The 16,258-nt window shown below is 41.1% G+C and overlaps 1 protein-coding gene across 1 annotated transcript in view; it reads right to left on the bottom strand.

Annotated features, from left to right (window-relative positions):
- The window catches only part of WDR11 (WD repeat domain 11), a 58,475-nt gene extending 43,092 nt beyond the window's left edge, over window positions 1–15,383 (bottom strand). Inside the window, exons 1-4 of the mRNA XM_081955331.1 lie at window positions 15,129–15,383; window positions 13,106–13,217; window positions 12,362–12,515; window positions 7,459–7,632 (exon numbers count right to left, since the gene is read on the bottom strand). Of these exons, the coding sequence (XP_081811457.1) occupies window positions 7,459–7,632; window positions 12,362–12,515; window positions 13,106–13,217; window positions 15,129–15,214 (526 nt within the window). The 5' untranslated portion in view covers window positions 15,215–15,383. The remainder of the gene's footprint in view (window positions 1–7,458; window positions 7,633–12,361; window positions 12,516–13,105; window positions 13,218–15,128) is intronic.
- Between the last annotated feature and the right edge of the window lie 875 nt (window positions 15,384–16,258).

Genomic DNA, 16,258 nt, shown 5'->3' with positions numbered 1-16,258 from the left:
GGGAGTTTGCCGAGAGGTTGCTCATGAGCGTGGTCACCTCATGGCTGCTTACCCCCTGAGACTGTGCCCGGCTCTTCGGGAGCCAGTTTGCAAGGGAGCAGCTGCCCAGCAACCCTATAATAAGCCCAAGGCCATTTTGTGGGGCAAAAGAAAATAAGACCCTGTCTTATTTACGGGGAAACACGGTATGCTAATAGAGTTCAAATACAAATCATTTCATGCAATAGATAGCAGACAGCTGAAAGGAGTGTTCTAGGCAAAAAAAAAAAAAAACCAGAGGACTATTTTGGTTTCATTGATTATGGGCCAAATAGCCTCAATGGTTACGTTTATATGGTTTTTATGTATTGTACAGTATGCGAAAAAGCCTTGTACCCTTTCAGTTTAAAGCTGTATTTACATGTTTAATCAGCTTTTCACTCATAGAAACCATGCAAAATTAGTACTTTGATGAAAATTTCTGTAGTCTGATTGAGATGCATAGTTTTTATTAAAATATAACCAAAGTCTTTTTAAGGTTTTGAGTGAGTTTATGTGCTAAAACAAACACAACTTGAATTTTCAAGAATGTTAGGATCAAAAGTAGCCAATCAGCAACGAGCTTTGGCTGACCAATCAAAATGCACAGCGGCTAAATCTATGAGCCAATCAATGTTGTCATACTCTCTGACTATAAATAGGCATGAAAAGCATTGAGCAATGTAATTTAGCTCTGGCTGCGGGCAAGGATGAAGACCTTTGCTTTCACCAGTACTGAGGAGCGGCATCGCATCATTGTGCTTCATGAAGAGGGTTACTCCTGTACAGAAATAGCCAAGAGAGTGAAATGCCATCGCACCACAGTGAGCCGAGTGGTTGAAAAATACCAAATAACTGGTTCAGTGATGACAAGCTCTGCTCTGGAAGACCAAGAAAGTTGACAAAACAGGCCCTGCAATGCATTTCGATGGCTAACAGGAAGCTCACCTCACCTCAGATTACAAGAATTTGGGGTGAAACATGTGATGTAAAAGTGTGCACAAGCACAGTGCGTCGCAGACTGCTTGCCAGAGGGCTCAAATGCTGCAGGACTCGAAGTAAACCTTTGCTCACAGACGCTCACCGCTCTCGTTGACGTGCTTGGGCCAAGGAGTATGCCAAGGAGACCAACGAACAGTGGGCCAAGGTCATCTTCAGTGATAAGAGCAATTTCTACTCGACTGGGAATCAGTGCAATAAGTATGTCAGAAGATTTCCGGCTGAAGAATTTAGGCCGTACGGCCTGAATCTATCTGTGAAGCATCCATTGCACATGATGATCTGAGGCTGTATCGCTGCTTCTGGTATTGGTCGGATACAAATTGTGCAGGAAATCATGAATTCCAAGCAGTATGTTGGTCCTTACCTGAACGTTTCTTTTCAGTAGACGAGAGGAAGTGGCCACACGTGGGATATTCCAAAAGCCTGATTGGTCCAAAGACCGAGGGAAATTTATTTTAATCTCCTCTTTTCCCTGTTGGCTCCCAGTTCCTCGAAGGCGAATGTCCAAAAGTAACTGTACAGGAACAGCCACAAACAGAAGGAAAACAAACCACCCGACCACCCTGCAGCCCACTAACTATCAACTAACATAACTGGGGTGGGAAGTGGCCCCTCCCTCTCGTCTATTGAAAAGAAACATTCAGGTAAGGACCAATGTTCTTTTTCCAGTAGATTTGAGGGAGGGGCCACACGTGAGACGTACCCAAGCTCAGTCCCAGGGAGGTAACCAAAGACTCAGGGGAAGGGGCAGTCACCACCTGCTGTAGGACCTTGCGTCCAAAGGACACCTCTGCAGATGCAAAAGCATACAACCAATAGAGACGGATGAAGGAGGATGGGAAGGCCCAAGTGGTCACACGACAGATGTCCTCGAAAGAGGCCCTAGTGGCCCATGCTGTCATGGCTGCGGCACTCCGCGTGGAATGGGCAGTGATCCCTGAGGGGACTGGCCGGCCCGGGAATTCGTAGGCAGTGGAGATGGCCTGACGCAGCCACCTGCCTATTGTGGCAGATGATAACCTGGCCCCCAAGGAGTCAGGTTGGAAGGAAATGAAAAGGGCTGCAGAGCGGTGGATAAGTGACGTGCACCGGAGATATATGCGTAAAGCGCAGCATACTCTAAGCGGTGCCAAAGACGCTCCCGCTCATGGGAGGGATTAGGGCAAAACTTAGGAAGGATAACTTCCTGTGCCCAGTGGGTGAATTGACTTTAGGGAGGAAGGTGGGGTCCAAGCGGAGGATCACCCTGTCCTGGTGAAATTGGCAAAGGTCATCCTTGGAAGACAAGGCCCCCAACTCGGAAATGTGCCTGGCAGAAGTTACGGTGACTAGAACGGCCACCTTCATGGACAGAAACCTAAGATGCACTGTGCGCAGTGGCTCGAAGGGAGGCTATGTCAAGGCCTTGAGCACTAAAGGTAGGTCCCAAGTGGAGAACCTGTGTATGGGGGGAGGCTGCAAGTCGGCGGCTCCCCTCAGAAATCTCTTGACTAAAGGAAGGTGCGTCAGAGACAAATGACCATCCCCGGATATGACTGAGGACAAGGCCGCTGCCTGATGCCTAAGGGTGTTATGGGAGAGACTCCCATCTAATCCTTTTTGGAGGAATTCGAGGATGTGAGCAACCGAAGCTTCGGTAGGGCATATCTGGAGGGGTTGCACCATCTAACAAAGGCCAACCACATGAGATTATAAATCCATGTAGTGGAAGAGCGTCTGGATGCCTCTATGGTAGCTATTACCCGGGAGGACAGATCGGCTTTCCTCAGAAGGCTTCGCTCAAGTGCCAGGCGGTCAGGTAGAGCCGTTCTGGAGAGAGTCGAACTAGGCCTGCCACTGAGTCTATCACCGCCCCCAGATGAAGGATCTTTGCCGAGGGTGAGAGATGACTTTTTGGGAAAGTTGATGGAGAACCCCAGGGCCTGCATCGTCTGGATGGTCAGGCAAAGATCGAGAACCGCCTTTGCGTGTGAGTTGGCTTGCACGAGCACGTCGTCTAGATAGCAATGGAGCCTCAACGGTACAGAGCGGAGGTAAGCTGCCAATGCCACCAAGACCTTTGTGAACGTGCGTGGTGCAGAGGCTAGGCCGAAGGGAAGAGCCCTGTATTGGAAGTAGCGACCCTTGTGAGAGAACCGGAGAAATCTGCGATGGGCAGGGAGGATCAGAATGTGGAGGTATGCCTCCGTTAGATCTACTGATGCTAGGTAATCGCCCTTCCTGATTCCCTGGAGGACAGATCCCAGGGAGGACATTTTGAATCGCCTGTAGACTAGGAATTGGTTCAGGCTCTTGAGATCCAGAATGGCTCTCCATCCCCCCGAGTTCTTCGGGACTACGAATAGATTGGAGTAGTGACCCCATCCATGTTCCAACACCGGGACCGGTTCTATCGCCTGAATGTCCAGTAGATGCTGGATGGCTTGGGACATCAGATGGGCACGAATGGGATCCCGGGAAGGGGGGAACACCCGGAAGAAGGTCGGGCGTATGGACAGAAATTCAAGATGAAGGCCGTGTCTGACCGTGGATCGTACTCGGGCATCTGTTGTGATTAGATCCCACTGATCTGCAAACAGAGCCAGGCGGCCGCCTATGGGAATGCTCAGATTGGAGTCATTCCCCTCTACAGAAGGGGTGGCCGCTCCCCCCCCCCCGCGAAATGGCCTCTTGGACTGAGCTTGGTACCTGCCCCTATCTTGATAGTACTGCCTCTGGGACTGCCTATCTGACCTATAAGGAAAAAACCTGGCTTGTTGGTACTCAGGTTCAGGAGCCCTGTATGAGTGTTTCCAGTAAGGAACCGGTCGATTGTCCGGCTTCTTGGAGTTGTTCGGCAGGACTTCTTTTTATCCTTATTCTTGATGAGAATCGGGTCTAATGATTGGTCCCTGCGTAAGGGGCAGCTGCCAAGTTCCACTTGGACTTGTTGTCCATTTGCCAGTTGCGAAGCCATAGTAGACGCCTAGAAGTCACCGAGGTAGCGAGGACTGGGGACGAATATTTCACAGCGTCTAAGGTGGCATCCGCAGAAAACTGGGTGGCCGCAATAATCTTGGTGATATCCTGTTGAAGTCGCTCATCTTGAACAGGAATGCGATCCTGTAGTTGGCGAAGCCACATGACCGCTGAGCGATTGAAATAGGAGGCCGCAGCAGATTTTATTGCCAGGCAGAAGCGTTTACGTTCTTACGCAAGGTAAGTTCCACGCGCTTGTCCTCCAGTTTTAGTTTATCTGCTATGTCCCCTGACATGACAGAAGACGCATTGGCCAAAGAAGCCACAGGGGCATCTACTGTGGGCAATTGAAGTGCCTGGGAAAAGACCTGCTCCATATTGTAGAAGTGGCGGTCATTGCTCCCAGGATTGGGAAAGGTAGAGGGCGAGTCCACTGATTCTTTACCACCCACTGATTCTTTACCACCTCCAGAGGAGGAGCAGGGACCTCCTCCTTATTGGTGGCGGTATTGGAAAACATGACTAGGTTAGGATCCCTGGGTTGAGGGACACCTGGATCCCCAGTCCCCACCTTAGTGGTCTTTCTGGCCTTGTGAAGCAAAGTTTTAAACATAGGAGGAGCAAATAGATTAGAGAATGCAGGGGGGTCAGGAAGAACAGACTCTTTGTCCTCTGAAAACCCCATGTCTTGATGAGATTCCTTGCCTAACACTGATTCCTCACTAACCACTGAGAGAGAAGGAGGCCTAGCAGGCACCTGCCTCTGAGCAGAGGAAGGGTGCCTTGGTTGCTGAAGGGAATGGGATGCCCTATCACTTGGAGGGGGGAATTCCCTTTGGTTGAGGGCTGAAGTAACTCCTTTTGATATGGCGGAGGAGATCAGCCTCTTAATGCTTTCGGGCAACAATTCTAAATTCTTGGGTAGATGTGGGAGAGAAGGAGACCTCCATGCCAGTTTGTCTGATGGGCCTATTAGGAGAGACAGAAGGGGAAGAAGGACTAAAGCCCCTGGGAGAGAGCCCAATTGAAAAGATCCCGGCCTTAATGGTGACCGGGACCTACTGTGGAGCTAGGCCTGGTGGCCAGGGCCTGCTGTTCTGCCCTGGCAATCCTCTTTTTGAGAGCACGCTGGCGCCTCAATTCATCTCTCTGGGCTGCCCTTGATGGTCATTGAGCAGCAGAAGGTCTGGCTGCTGCTGCCCTAGTTCTAGGGCCTTCCATTCCCCCAGATCTGGTCTCAATGTGGCCTTCCCCTTGGGCCTGTCATTCAGCCATCCAGCCACTCACGCGTCCGAACTCTGTGGGTTTGCCTGGAGACACCAGCCAGTACAGAGGCCTTGTGGGTGAAGAGCGGAGCGCCAAGAACTTCAAATGCCGGCCCAACCCTGGCTGCGATGCAATGAGGCTCAATTAGTGGTCAAAATGGCTGCCTCCACATGTGCGCTTCAAAATGGCCACCAGAGCTTCCTGCGCACTTCAAACGGCCTGTGAGCTCCGCCGCGGCTTGTATGGATAGCCGCGGCTCGATAAAAGGGTGCGCGGCTGGGTAATGGAAACCGCCGCCAGCCCACTTTGGAGCCTCACCCGCATAGTTGCTATGAGGAGCCCGACACCCCCGTAGTTCCGGGAATCGGTCGGAGCTCCCAGTGCCATGAGAGGAGAGCAAAAAGCAATTAGCTCTCCCTCGATGCTCTGCAGGACGGAGGACCCTGTCCTGCAAGGCAGCAGCTGTTTTTGGAATTTAGAATGTCCCATAGATCGAATCGGTAGAAATATAAAATTTACCTAATTTTTCTCAATGAAATGCTGGGAACCAAAGCAGTTGTTTGGACCAAAGACTAAGAGGAACTGGGAGCCAACAGGGAAAAGAGGAGGTTAAAAGAAATTTCCCTCACTCTTTGGACCAATCAGGCCCCTCCCTCGAGTCTACTGGAAAAAGATCATGCTTCCTTTAGCTCAGCAACTTGTAGGTAAAAACTTTTACTTCCAGGATAACAATGCTCCTTGTCATCGAGCTAAGTCCATCCAGCAGTGGATGAAGAAGCATGGTGTTCGACTCCTGAATTGGCCAGCTCAGAGCCCAGTTTGAGAACTTGTGGGCCAAGATTGGTTACGAAATAAGCAAGAAACATCCAAAGACCAAGCAGGAGCTGATTGAATCCATTATTGCAGCCTGGAACCACATTGTCACCAAAGATCACATTCAAAGGTTTATACAGTCTATGCTGAAGCGATGCCACCTGGTGATAAGCAATAAGGGCTATCCAATTTCATATTAGTAGCCATGTTTGGTTACCTAAACGGTCTTTTTCAGGGCCACAAACAAAAATGTTAACAAAACACTAGCATCTGCCTTAGTAATTGCAACACGTATGCCACTGGGTATGCATCAGTTAAACTGTTTTCATAGTCATTGTAAGCATGCATTGTAAACATGCAAAAAAATTCACAATCCCCAGCCAAACAGCACCAAATGCTTTTCACTTAAAAACCACCAGGATTTATTTTAACATAACAATATTTGCATAGCAGTTAGCATAAAATATCATAAAATCAATGGCCTATCCAAAAAATGTCATAAACGGTAAACCATAAAGCGTGCAGGACTTTTTCACACAGCTATATGAATACCGAGAAAAAAAATATTCAGTACATTCTATTTGTTACTTCAAAGTGAAGCAGTGTAAACAAAGCATTATCTTTTGAAAACTTTCAGGTATTTTTAATTGCAACTTGCAATACACTTATCTATAAATACACTACATACTTGGGTACTAGTAGATTCATATGAAAGTAATTCTTGAGTAAACATACTAATTAGTGATTCTTCTGCATTTCCTTTTTCATTTATACTTTTATATTGTTTCCTTTTAAAAAAGTGTCTTTGAGTACTTTCCAAAAAGAAATATATGAATCAAATGAATGAATGAATGAATGAATGAATGAATGAATGAATGAATAAATACATAAATAAATAGTTGTATTATAGAATAACAACTGAACAAAGCACCAAACCATAGGTATAAATGGGCATTATCTGAGCAGTTCGGAAGCTTCTTTAGACCACTCATGTTCTAATGTCAAGTTACAAAGCAGCATAGTATTATATGCATTTGTTTTGATAGAGCATTGCAGATTCAAAGCTCTTGTTCTTATCATGTATTTGTCTGCTTTAGAATCTGAAAAACATACCCTTTTGTTTAACAAAATTTTATCAAACAAATTGAAATAACTAGATTATTTAGCATTAGCATTTACTTAACATAAGTTTCAAGCTAGCAACGCTCAAATCAGAATTAGTTTCCAAGCTGTTTCTAAAAATGTCATACCAGATTCATTCAATCATTTTATATTGCTTTTGGCCTAATTTTTATTAACTTCTATACAACTGGCAGTTATGTCCAGTAGCAAATATATGATTAATAACAATAGTCATACTTATGGATTAGAAAACCACTAGCTCTCTGATATCATACTTACATGTTAAATTTGAAGGATCAAAAGGATCAAATGAAAAAGAAAGAATGTTTTCTGCGTAACTTTTCTTCCATAATTTGGTGCCAGTATCAGCATTCCATAACACGATATAATTGGGAGGATGAACAGCAAGGAGTAAATCCCGAGATGCATCCTGATTCCATAACCACTGCATGTCTGCCAAAAAGGAAGGTATCAGTCATTAAATAAAAAAAATATTTTCTCAGATTTTAAAGTAAACCATATCAATGAATTTTACTTATTTTATACCACAACCAAGACAAAACCCTCAAAGTACATGGCAAAATACATTCATAGAAGACTTAAAGACTCTAAACATCACATGAGAAGATACTGAAGTGTTCGCCCAAGACCAAAAATGCTGGAGATCCTTACTGCCCGATATGTTATCTTGTATAAGAGGATCTAATGCTAATCCCAACTTTAATATTTTTATAAATACCTCAAGGCAACCAATAGCTAATACTCCTTCCTTCTCCTGGTTTCCCCACAGCAATAACCCTGTGAGATGAAAAGGGCTGACGGAGCATGACTTCCCGAAAGACACCAATCCGGCTTTCATGCCTAAGGCAGGACTAGAATTCAGTAACCTGGTTTCTAGTCTGATGCCTTAACCACTAGACCAAACTGATTCTATAGTTGACCATTTCTATTAATAAAGCAAAGTTTCACTTAAATAAAAAATACAATGCATACTTTAATATCACTGTTTACAATACATGGTAAACAAACATTATGTATTATTAATATTCTTTGAATAACCCTTGCAATGACAAGCCCACCAAACCATCTTCGCAATGTTGCCAGTCTTGTTTATATACAAACCCCCAAAATTTGCAGAGATCTACAATATTTTGCCCATACAGCTTGATGATACAAAGATATTCTCAAATATTCCAAGCAGCAATGTAAAATGTTCTGTATGAAGTGAGGTCTCTTAGGAGTTCTGTATTTGGGTAACTATTATTCAATATCTTCATTAATGACAAAGGAAATGGAGTAGAAGGATCACTTATCAATTTTGCAAATGACAGCAAAGTAGGGAGTCTGGCTAATATTTCAGAAGGCAAAATTACATTATGAACTGAAGCCGAACATTGGCCCAAATTGAAAAAATTGAGTGTTCAATTGTGGTAACAGCAAGCTCTTCCTCATGAATAGGACAAATCAAATGCATTAATAGCCTTGGTGATACTTTATGAGAAGAATTTCAAAATTCTAATAGATTGCAGCTCTTTCAACTGGCAATCATCCATTTTAAACTTTAGCCTTTCTCACTCTTAGTACTCCTGCTCAGTTATTGAATTACATTTCCTATCTATTTCCATTTTGCTTCACTTTGTGTCAGTGAGCTCACAACTCACAACTCTCTAAAGCTTTTTGCATCCTTTATTTTCATTAGGATAGTTTTGGGTCTGGTTTCAAAATTCATTTTTCATTCTCTATCAGGTGTAGTCTTCAACTTGTTTAACAACTCTTGCCTGAATTTTTAAAAATCTGTCTTCCTCAAACTGTAGATAATTGGAAGAAAACATCTTGATGTCATTAAATGAACTGTGTGCGTGGGGGGGGGGAAAGAAAGAGGGAGCAATTATAATGAACCCAAGTTTAAAAACCTGACATCCATTTTCTCACTATTTTGTACTTAAGTTATGAATTGTAACCATCTCATTTCAATTTTATCACAGGGAAAAATCAAGATCAATTTCAAAATGCAATTACAGCATCTTATGCAATGTCATTACAGTAAAAAATAGTTGGGTCATTTTAGGCCATTAAAAATTTCTTAGCAAACAAATGATCAATTATTCATGAAGCTCATCTTGAAAATTTCATTTCACCCAGATGCTGTGAATTTTACTTCAGGAATAAAACACATTTATAACTGTGAAGCTAATGAGGAATGGGGATAGCACTGAAAACAGCAGGAGATGCACAGTTTGCAATAAGAAAAAAACTGTCACAAGAGAGCTGACAAATATTAGAGGGCATTAACTTGGAAAATGTACTTTTAAAGAAAGTAATGTACAATCCAATTATTTATTTTTATTCAAGTTGCTCTTGACTTCTGCTTTAAAGGAGAATTTCAATATATCATCTTTTATCTTAAAGACATATCTTAAAGACATATAATCTGAATAGTTGTTAATCGGGTGATAAAAATATCTAAAGACATAATAATTAGTACTAATTCCGTTCAAAAGATCTGGCTGAAAATAAATATCATGATTCTATGCCGGAGTATAGAAGGAATTCATTACATAACTTCTCTTGGATGCTAGACAATGATGCTATGGCATCTTTATGAGAAGTGAGAAGTGTTAGATACAAAAATGCAGATATTTTCCATATTCTCTATTGCTAAGCTAGAGTTCCATCTAATCATTGTTTTCAATAATTAATCTTACTAATTCAATAATGAAGTGGCTGAATCTGCATTTGGAAATAACAAATGTAATAAAAACAAAATAATGTTTTAAAATTATATTTTCCTTCATACATATTCCTTCATACATATCTTTTCAGAATAGCCCATAGAATAGCCAAGCCAACATAGGAAATCATCATTAAATGAAGAGGCTACCATAATTGTAAACACACATGCATTTCAATTTATATTCCACTCTTTATTCAGGTTTCAATGGCATACTGTGTTTCCCCAAAAATAAGACATGCCTTGCTAATAAGCCCAATCGGGCTTTTCAGAGCATGCGCCATAATAAGCCCTCCCCCGAAAATAAGCCCGCCTCCAACTATTTAAGCGTATGCGCAACCGGTCCCTGCTATTACCACTGTACCACCTACCGGTGCAGCTTGCAGGCCAAAAAGAGGGCCCACTGCAAAAACAGTGGCAGGCGAAGCAAAGTGCTTCCATCCCCCCACCCTTCCCTCCCACGAAAAAAAACCCCACCACAAAAACAGCTGCAGGCGAAGCAAAGTGCTTCCACCCCCACCCTTCCCTCCCGCGCAAAAAGAGCCTGCCGCAAAAAGAGTGGCAGGCTAGCAATGTGATCACCCCTCCCTCCTGTTTCTTCTCGTGCAAAAAAACACCACCCACCCCACCCCAATGGTAAAGGCAGCCTGCCTGGTTCCCTTCCCCGCCGCCCCTTTAGCAAGGGGTGGCAGGTGGGGGGGGAGAGGTGAGACGTGCCTCTTATCTTTCCAGGTCCGTTGCGTTCCTCGCCCTTTTGTCCAGTGAATCCCCTTGTAAAAAAAACCTCATGAGTTCAACTCGCGAGGCTTTTTTTACAAGGGGCTTCACTGGATGAAACGGCGAGGAACGCAACAGACCTGGAAAGGTAAGAGGCACGCCTCGCTTCTCCCCCCCCCCACCTGCCACCCCTCACTAAAGGGACGGCGGGGAAGGGAACCAGGCAGGCTGCCTTTACCATTGGGGCGAGGTGGGCGGTGTTGGGCCACGAGGCATGCCTCTTACCTTTCCAGGTCCATCACGTTCCTCGCCATTGTGTCCAGGGAAGCCCCTGGTAAAAAAAAAACACCTTATCGCAAGAAGTTTGATTGAATTCATGAGAAGGGAGTTTTTTTACCAGAGGCTTCCCTGAACACAATGGCGAGGAACGCAACGGAGCTGGAAAGGTTAAAGGCACGCCTCACTTCTCACCTGCCCCAGAAAATAATAGGCCCTCCCCCTATAATAAGCCCAAGGCCATATTTCGTGGGGCAAATGAAGACCCTGTCTTATTTTGGGGGAAACACGGTATATAGTATTTCATCTCTCAATTTCTCCCGCAAATTATAGCTATGTGATATACATTAGATTGGGGGTAGGGGAAGTTAGCCAATGAGTCTCATTATTCCTAATCCAGCAGTTTAATCTCTAAACCATGCAGGCTTTTAAAATTTTTAATTTACAAATGAGTCTCATTAGATCCAGTTCACATCCTTTCAAGACTGGAATTATCTAAGCAACTCTATAAGGTATGTCAGATTAACAAATGAATGTCAGAATGTAAGGCACACTAGTGTAGGTTCTTGATGTCACTTTCCACACACTATTTACTGATTTATAGCATCAAATAATCAACCTTAGAACTCAGGTAATTCACTGTAACCTGAAAACTAAGCAGCCTTATGGAAACACTAACATGTTTAGGTTGCCCAAAACAATGTGACATTACTTGCCATATAAATAGGAGTAAAGCTCAATATAATCACCTCACAATTTTATGTCTCTTTCCTTAAAGTGAAGAATACTGCTCATTTAACTTATTTACCAAAGTATATTCCTAGGGAATAAATCCTGGATAGCTTACGTGTGATATATTGTCCAGAATTTGAATTATTTGAGACCATTAACAGAAGCTATGAGAACATAGATAAGAGTAATATCGGAAGGAGAAATAATTAAGTGTAGAGGTGACAGGATTAAGATACATTCATAATCTAGTTATTATGCAAGCATAATACTTTCTTCTTAGAAAATAGTATTTATGTCTATACACATTTTCAGTAAGTTTAATAATTTTAAAGTTATTCAAGTATAATTTCAGAAGTTTATTTTAACAGGTATTACTTCCAGATAAGAGTGCTCAAGATTGTAACTTGAATAATAAATACTACTCACTGTGAAGATAATTATCTTCCAAATATATTTTACATAAAGTTTTAAAAACCTTTTACAATATGAAATAAAACCACAAAAAGTATGATACGTGAGTGGCATTATTTTTTTTAAAAAAAGTTTCTAGAACAAAAATTTAAAATAGGGGCCTTCTAGCAAGTATATCTCCTACACTAGAAAGAATTTGCATATATAACATTTTTGACAAAAATGACAGTTCAAAAATCAACTATTTAGCACTATATTTTTCCAACTAGTACAATTATTCATTACTGAAACATGATGCAAAATGGAAATTCTTACCTTGAATTGGTTTTGTATGCTCTTGGATTTCACAGCGAGCAGTTCCTGTAGCTACATCCCAAACAATTATTTTTCCACTAGCATCAGCAGTAGCCAAACGCAAAGCATAAGGTGATCCAATATTGTGATGGTAGTTTTCTTTAGCCCATTTAACCTTAAGACAGATAAGTAAAGCTAGTAGTCATTTAAGACACTTAAAATCATTTATTTTTGGATCTCAGATAGTGAAGTTCATTTCAAATTGAAAGAGACTGATTTATGCCATTTATAAATTTTTAATGCAGAAAATATAATAAATTGAATAATAAAATAAATTTAATATAAAAATATTGCTTTTTTAAAATATTGACTAGGCACAAATGTAATCTATATCAGTTCTCAACTCAGAAGACCTTTCCCTGCTAAAATTGATTTTTTTTAATTTATTTGTATAACTTTCTCTCTTGCCAAATAATCCAGAGGTTTATGTATATTATAAAACTACATAATGTTTATGTATTGGAAAACAGAAATCCAAAGAGTGGAAACAAAGTATCATGTTTGAATGGAGTGGCTAACTAGCATCCAGAATACTCCTCTAAAGAAATCAGGCTGCAAAATACAATTTATTAAAGAACACTTGTTAAATAGTAAAAGGCAAATGTGGTTAAAATTTCACAAATCATTTTTAGAAAGAATCTGAACTAATTTTGCTGGTATAAGAACCCTTCTTTTGCAGCATTCTAATGATTCTTTTCAATGTACCTTGACTACAGTAGCCTTGTGTTTTTCCAAAACCTGTAAGGTCTGAGCGGTTTTGGAGTCAATCACCAGAATGAGAGAATGGCATCCATATGCAATCAGTCCTTGCCAGCCCCTACATAAACAGTAATTTTAATATTAAATACACACAAAAAATCATTTCGCTGAATTTTCATAGAAATGTATGTTGCTGAAATGGCAGAAAATACAAATAAAAGAAATATACCTATTTGTTATTAAAACATTGAATTATGAATCATTTGTATGTACACTGACAGCTTATGCACCGGAGATAAATTTCTTGTGTATCCAATCACACTTGACCAATAAAGAATATTGCATTGTATTGTATTTAGTTCTTGTATAACTCTTAATGTGTTTCAATTACATCTTTTCTAGTTTCAGAAAACATCCTGGTAAATAACTGGAAAAGTATATAAGCTATAGTTCTTATTCATCAACATTCTTCTAGTAATAATATCTTATACCATTTGCTATAGTAATAATATCTTATACCATTTGCTTCCATTCAATTGCCAATGGCAATTGAATGGAATCTTTTATTTCTCCACCATCTTACTGTGTTTCACTATACTGTACTTACCAATGGTTACCATTTTTGCAAAATTTCATAACTGGTCTCATCAAACATAATGCCAACTATTTTAGAGCCCCTAAACCAGTTCTTGCAATATCCTATCCAAAGTCTCCTTTCCTCCTTCACTTTTAATTGCAGGACTTACAAACTTAAAGGTACTGTTGTTCTTATAAAGGCATTTTTAAGGCATCTTAAATTCTTGTGCAGAATTTAAGCAGGCTTATACATGAAGCAAACTAAAAAAATTGCTATAAATATACATACATACATACATACATATATAAATATAAAGCAGTATATTTGTGTATCAATATTAGGAATGAACCTATATGATAACAATGTAATTGTTTTGAGTTGACATAGTTTCTAATTTTTCTTTTGTTTTTATCGCTTGTTGATATGCAGTAACCAAAATCTGGGTTGGGATAATATATATTAGAAATAAATATGAAATAAATAAGTAAATACCATGCATTATCATTATCAAATACTATGCATTATCATTAACATTACACTAGTTTTCACCAAGAATTTCAAGCCTATCTCACAGGCTTCGTTATTAGACTGCTATATAAATATGATGCCAAATTAAAATTAAATCTTCACAATGTCTCCCCCTTCCCCAAAATTTCAACCAGAAAGGAACTATATAATACTAAAAATAACAAAACTTTGCTGAAGGGCAATATCTCTTCCCCTAGATTTTGATCTAACTTTCAGCTGCCATTCCACATTTCTCTTGTTTTCACGCCAAAGGTATAGGATGCTTTTTCTTTTTTCCTACACATGGAAAACTTCTAACAGAACTAATGTACGTGTTGCTGGTTTTCCCCACTGTCTCTTCAGAGTGCTATGTTATTTAAGCATATGCCTCACTTCAAAATAGGTTTATGAAATCGTTCAGGTGGCTTCCTTCCTTCTACTATAAAAAAGTCACCCTCAGACAATAACCATAATACTCAACCCAAAGATTTTTTTTCAAGAGGCAACTGGACTTTCTGCTTTTTCTTTGAAGACGTTTCGCTGCTCATCCAAGAAGCTTCTTCAGCTCTGACTGGATGGTGGGGAGTATTTATACTCCTTGCAGACAACCAAAAACTCCAGTTGCCTCTTCAAAAAGCACCTTTGGGACAACCATGACCTGGATGAACGAGAATCTCCGTAGACATAATACTCATTATTTTGGTCACATTTATAACACCTCACGTCTCCCCTATACAGTATTACATGGACAATGATTTCTAAACGCAGGGAAGTACATCCCACTAAGCTTTATGGGACTTCTATAATGACAATGATAACAACTCAAAATCTGCCTCTAACTCTCCAAAGCATCATCTTCTACCCAGTTCCGCTAACAGCTCGCCTGCATGCATACCCTAAAATTACTTTCCCCGTCCCCGACGTCCCCTATTTTTTTCTACTTACCAGTCTGCGGCTCCTCTATTCTGAGGGTTAAGGGCCCCAGTGAGGGTCCGAGCCGAAAGTTTGATGTTTACCATGTAAGGCTGCATGGCCGAGAAGAAAACAAAAGGACGAGCGAATTAAAACGGCCAACGGGTGAAACCAGGAAACGCACCCTGCTCGTTTGGGGCGCCGCTAATCCTTGTCCCTAATTGGTCCGACTTGCCCCGCTCGCTCCAGAACTTTGGTTCCGCCGGCACTTACAAAAACGAAACCAAACGAAACGAAACCAGCGAGAGGTAGTCCGGGCGCCTGAATCTATTCTTTTGCGCATGCTCAGCGAAAGAGCTGTTCCCATGTTTTGTAATTTTCTTGTTTCTTGTTGATGAATTGTGCTTGTGCCGTCAAAGGATAAACTTTGCTTTCCGTTATTCGGGGGGGGGGAGGAATACATGATTTGCCACACCTGTACAATTAAGATAGTTATTGTTTCTGTATTGGGAGAATCCAGGCAGGCAAACAGGCTAAAATCATATCATGCACAAATTAGAATAAATCCCAATGAACATATTTCGAAATTAATTAGAACTGTCTTGTTAATTCTTTATCTATGAGAAAAGCAGTGGATTTGCTAGCTATTTTACTAATCCAAACTAATAAACGCAGATTGTATTCAACAAGTATATATAAAAAGATATGTTTACTGGGTTTCAGCTTGATTTTTTTTTCTCCAGAAGGAGAAATATTACTTCTTCTGAAAGTCATTTATTTTCCAAAAAGGAATGTAGTTATCACCAATTGAAAGTTCTGTTCTGGTGGAATGCTGCTTAATACGACAAGTGGTTATTTAATAATAATTTGTTAGATTTCTAGACCGCCCCCACTCCCCGGCATATTTCTATGCTGTTCAATGTGTTTTATCTGTTGTGGTTTCATATTTATGTATGTATGTATACTATATAAATGTTTCAAGTAAACCGTCATAAATTATACAGCACATAATTTGCATTTTCCATCATGAGATTGTTGGAAGAAATGTCCTTCTGGGTTCGGCTCCAAGTGGGGAAAAAGACACTGGAGACATGGAGGCTGCTTGGAAAGATGGTTTTAATGGTGGACAGGACCGCATGGCTTGAGTCCTGAACAGAAAAGGT

This window comes from Natrix helvetica, assembly GCF_964273705.1.
Source record: "Natrix helvetica genome assembly, chromosome: 5".
In the NCBI taxonomy this organism is placed as follows: Eukaryota; Metazoa; Chordata; class Lepidosauria; order Squamata; family Natricidae; genus Natrix; species Natrix helvetica.
The sequence above is the reverse complement of the archived record's forward strand: the minus strand, read 5'-3'. Positions and strand labels throughout refer to the sequence as shown.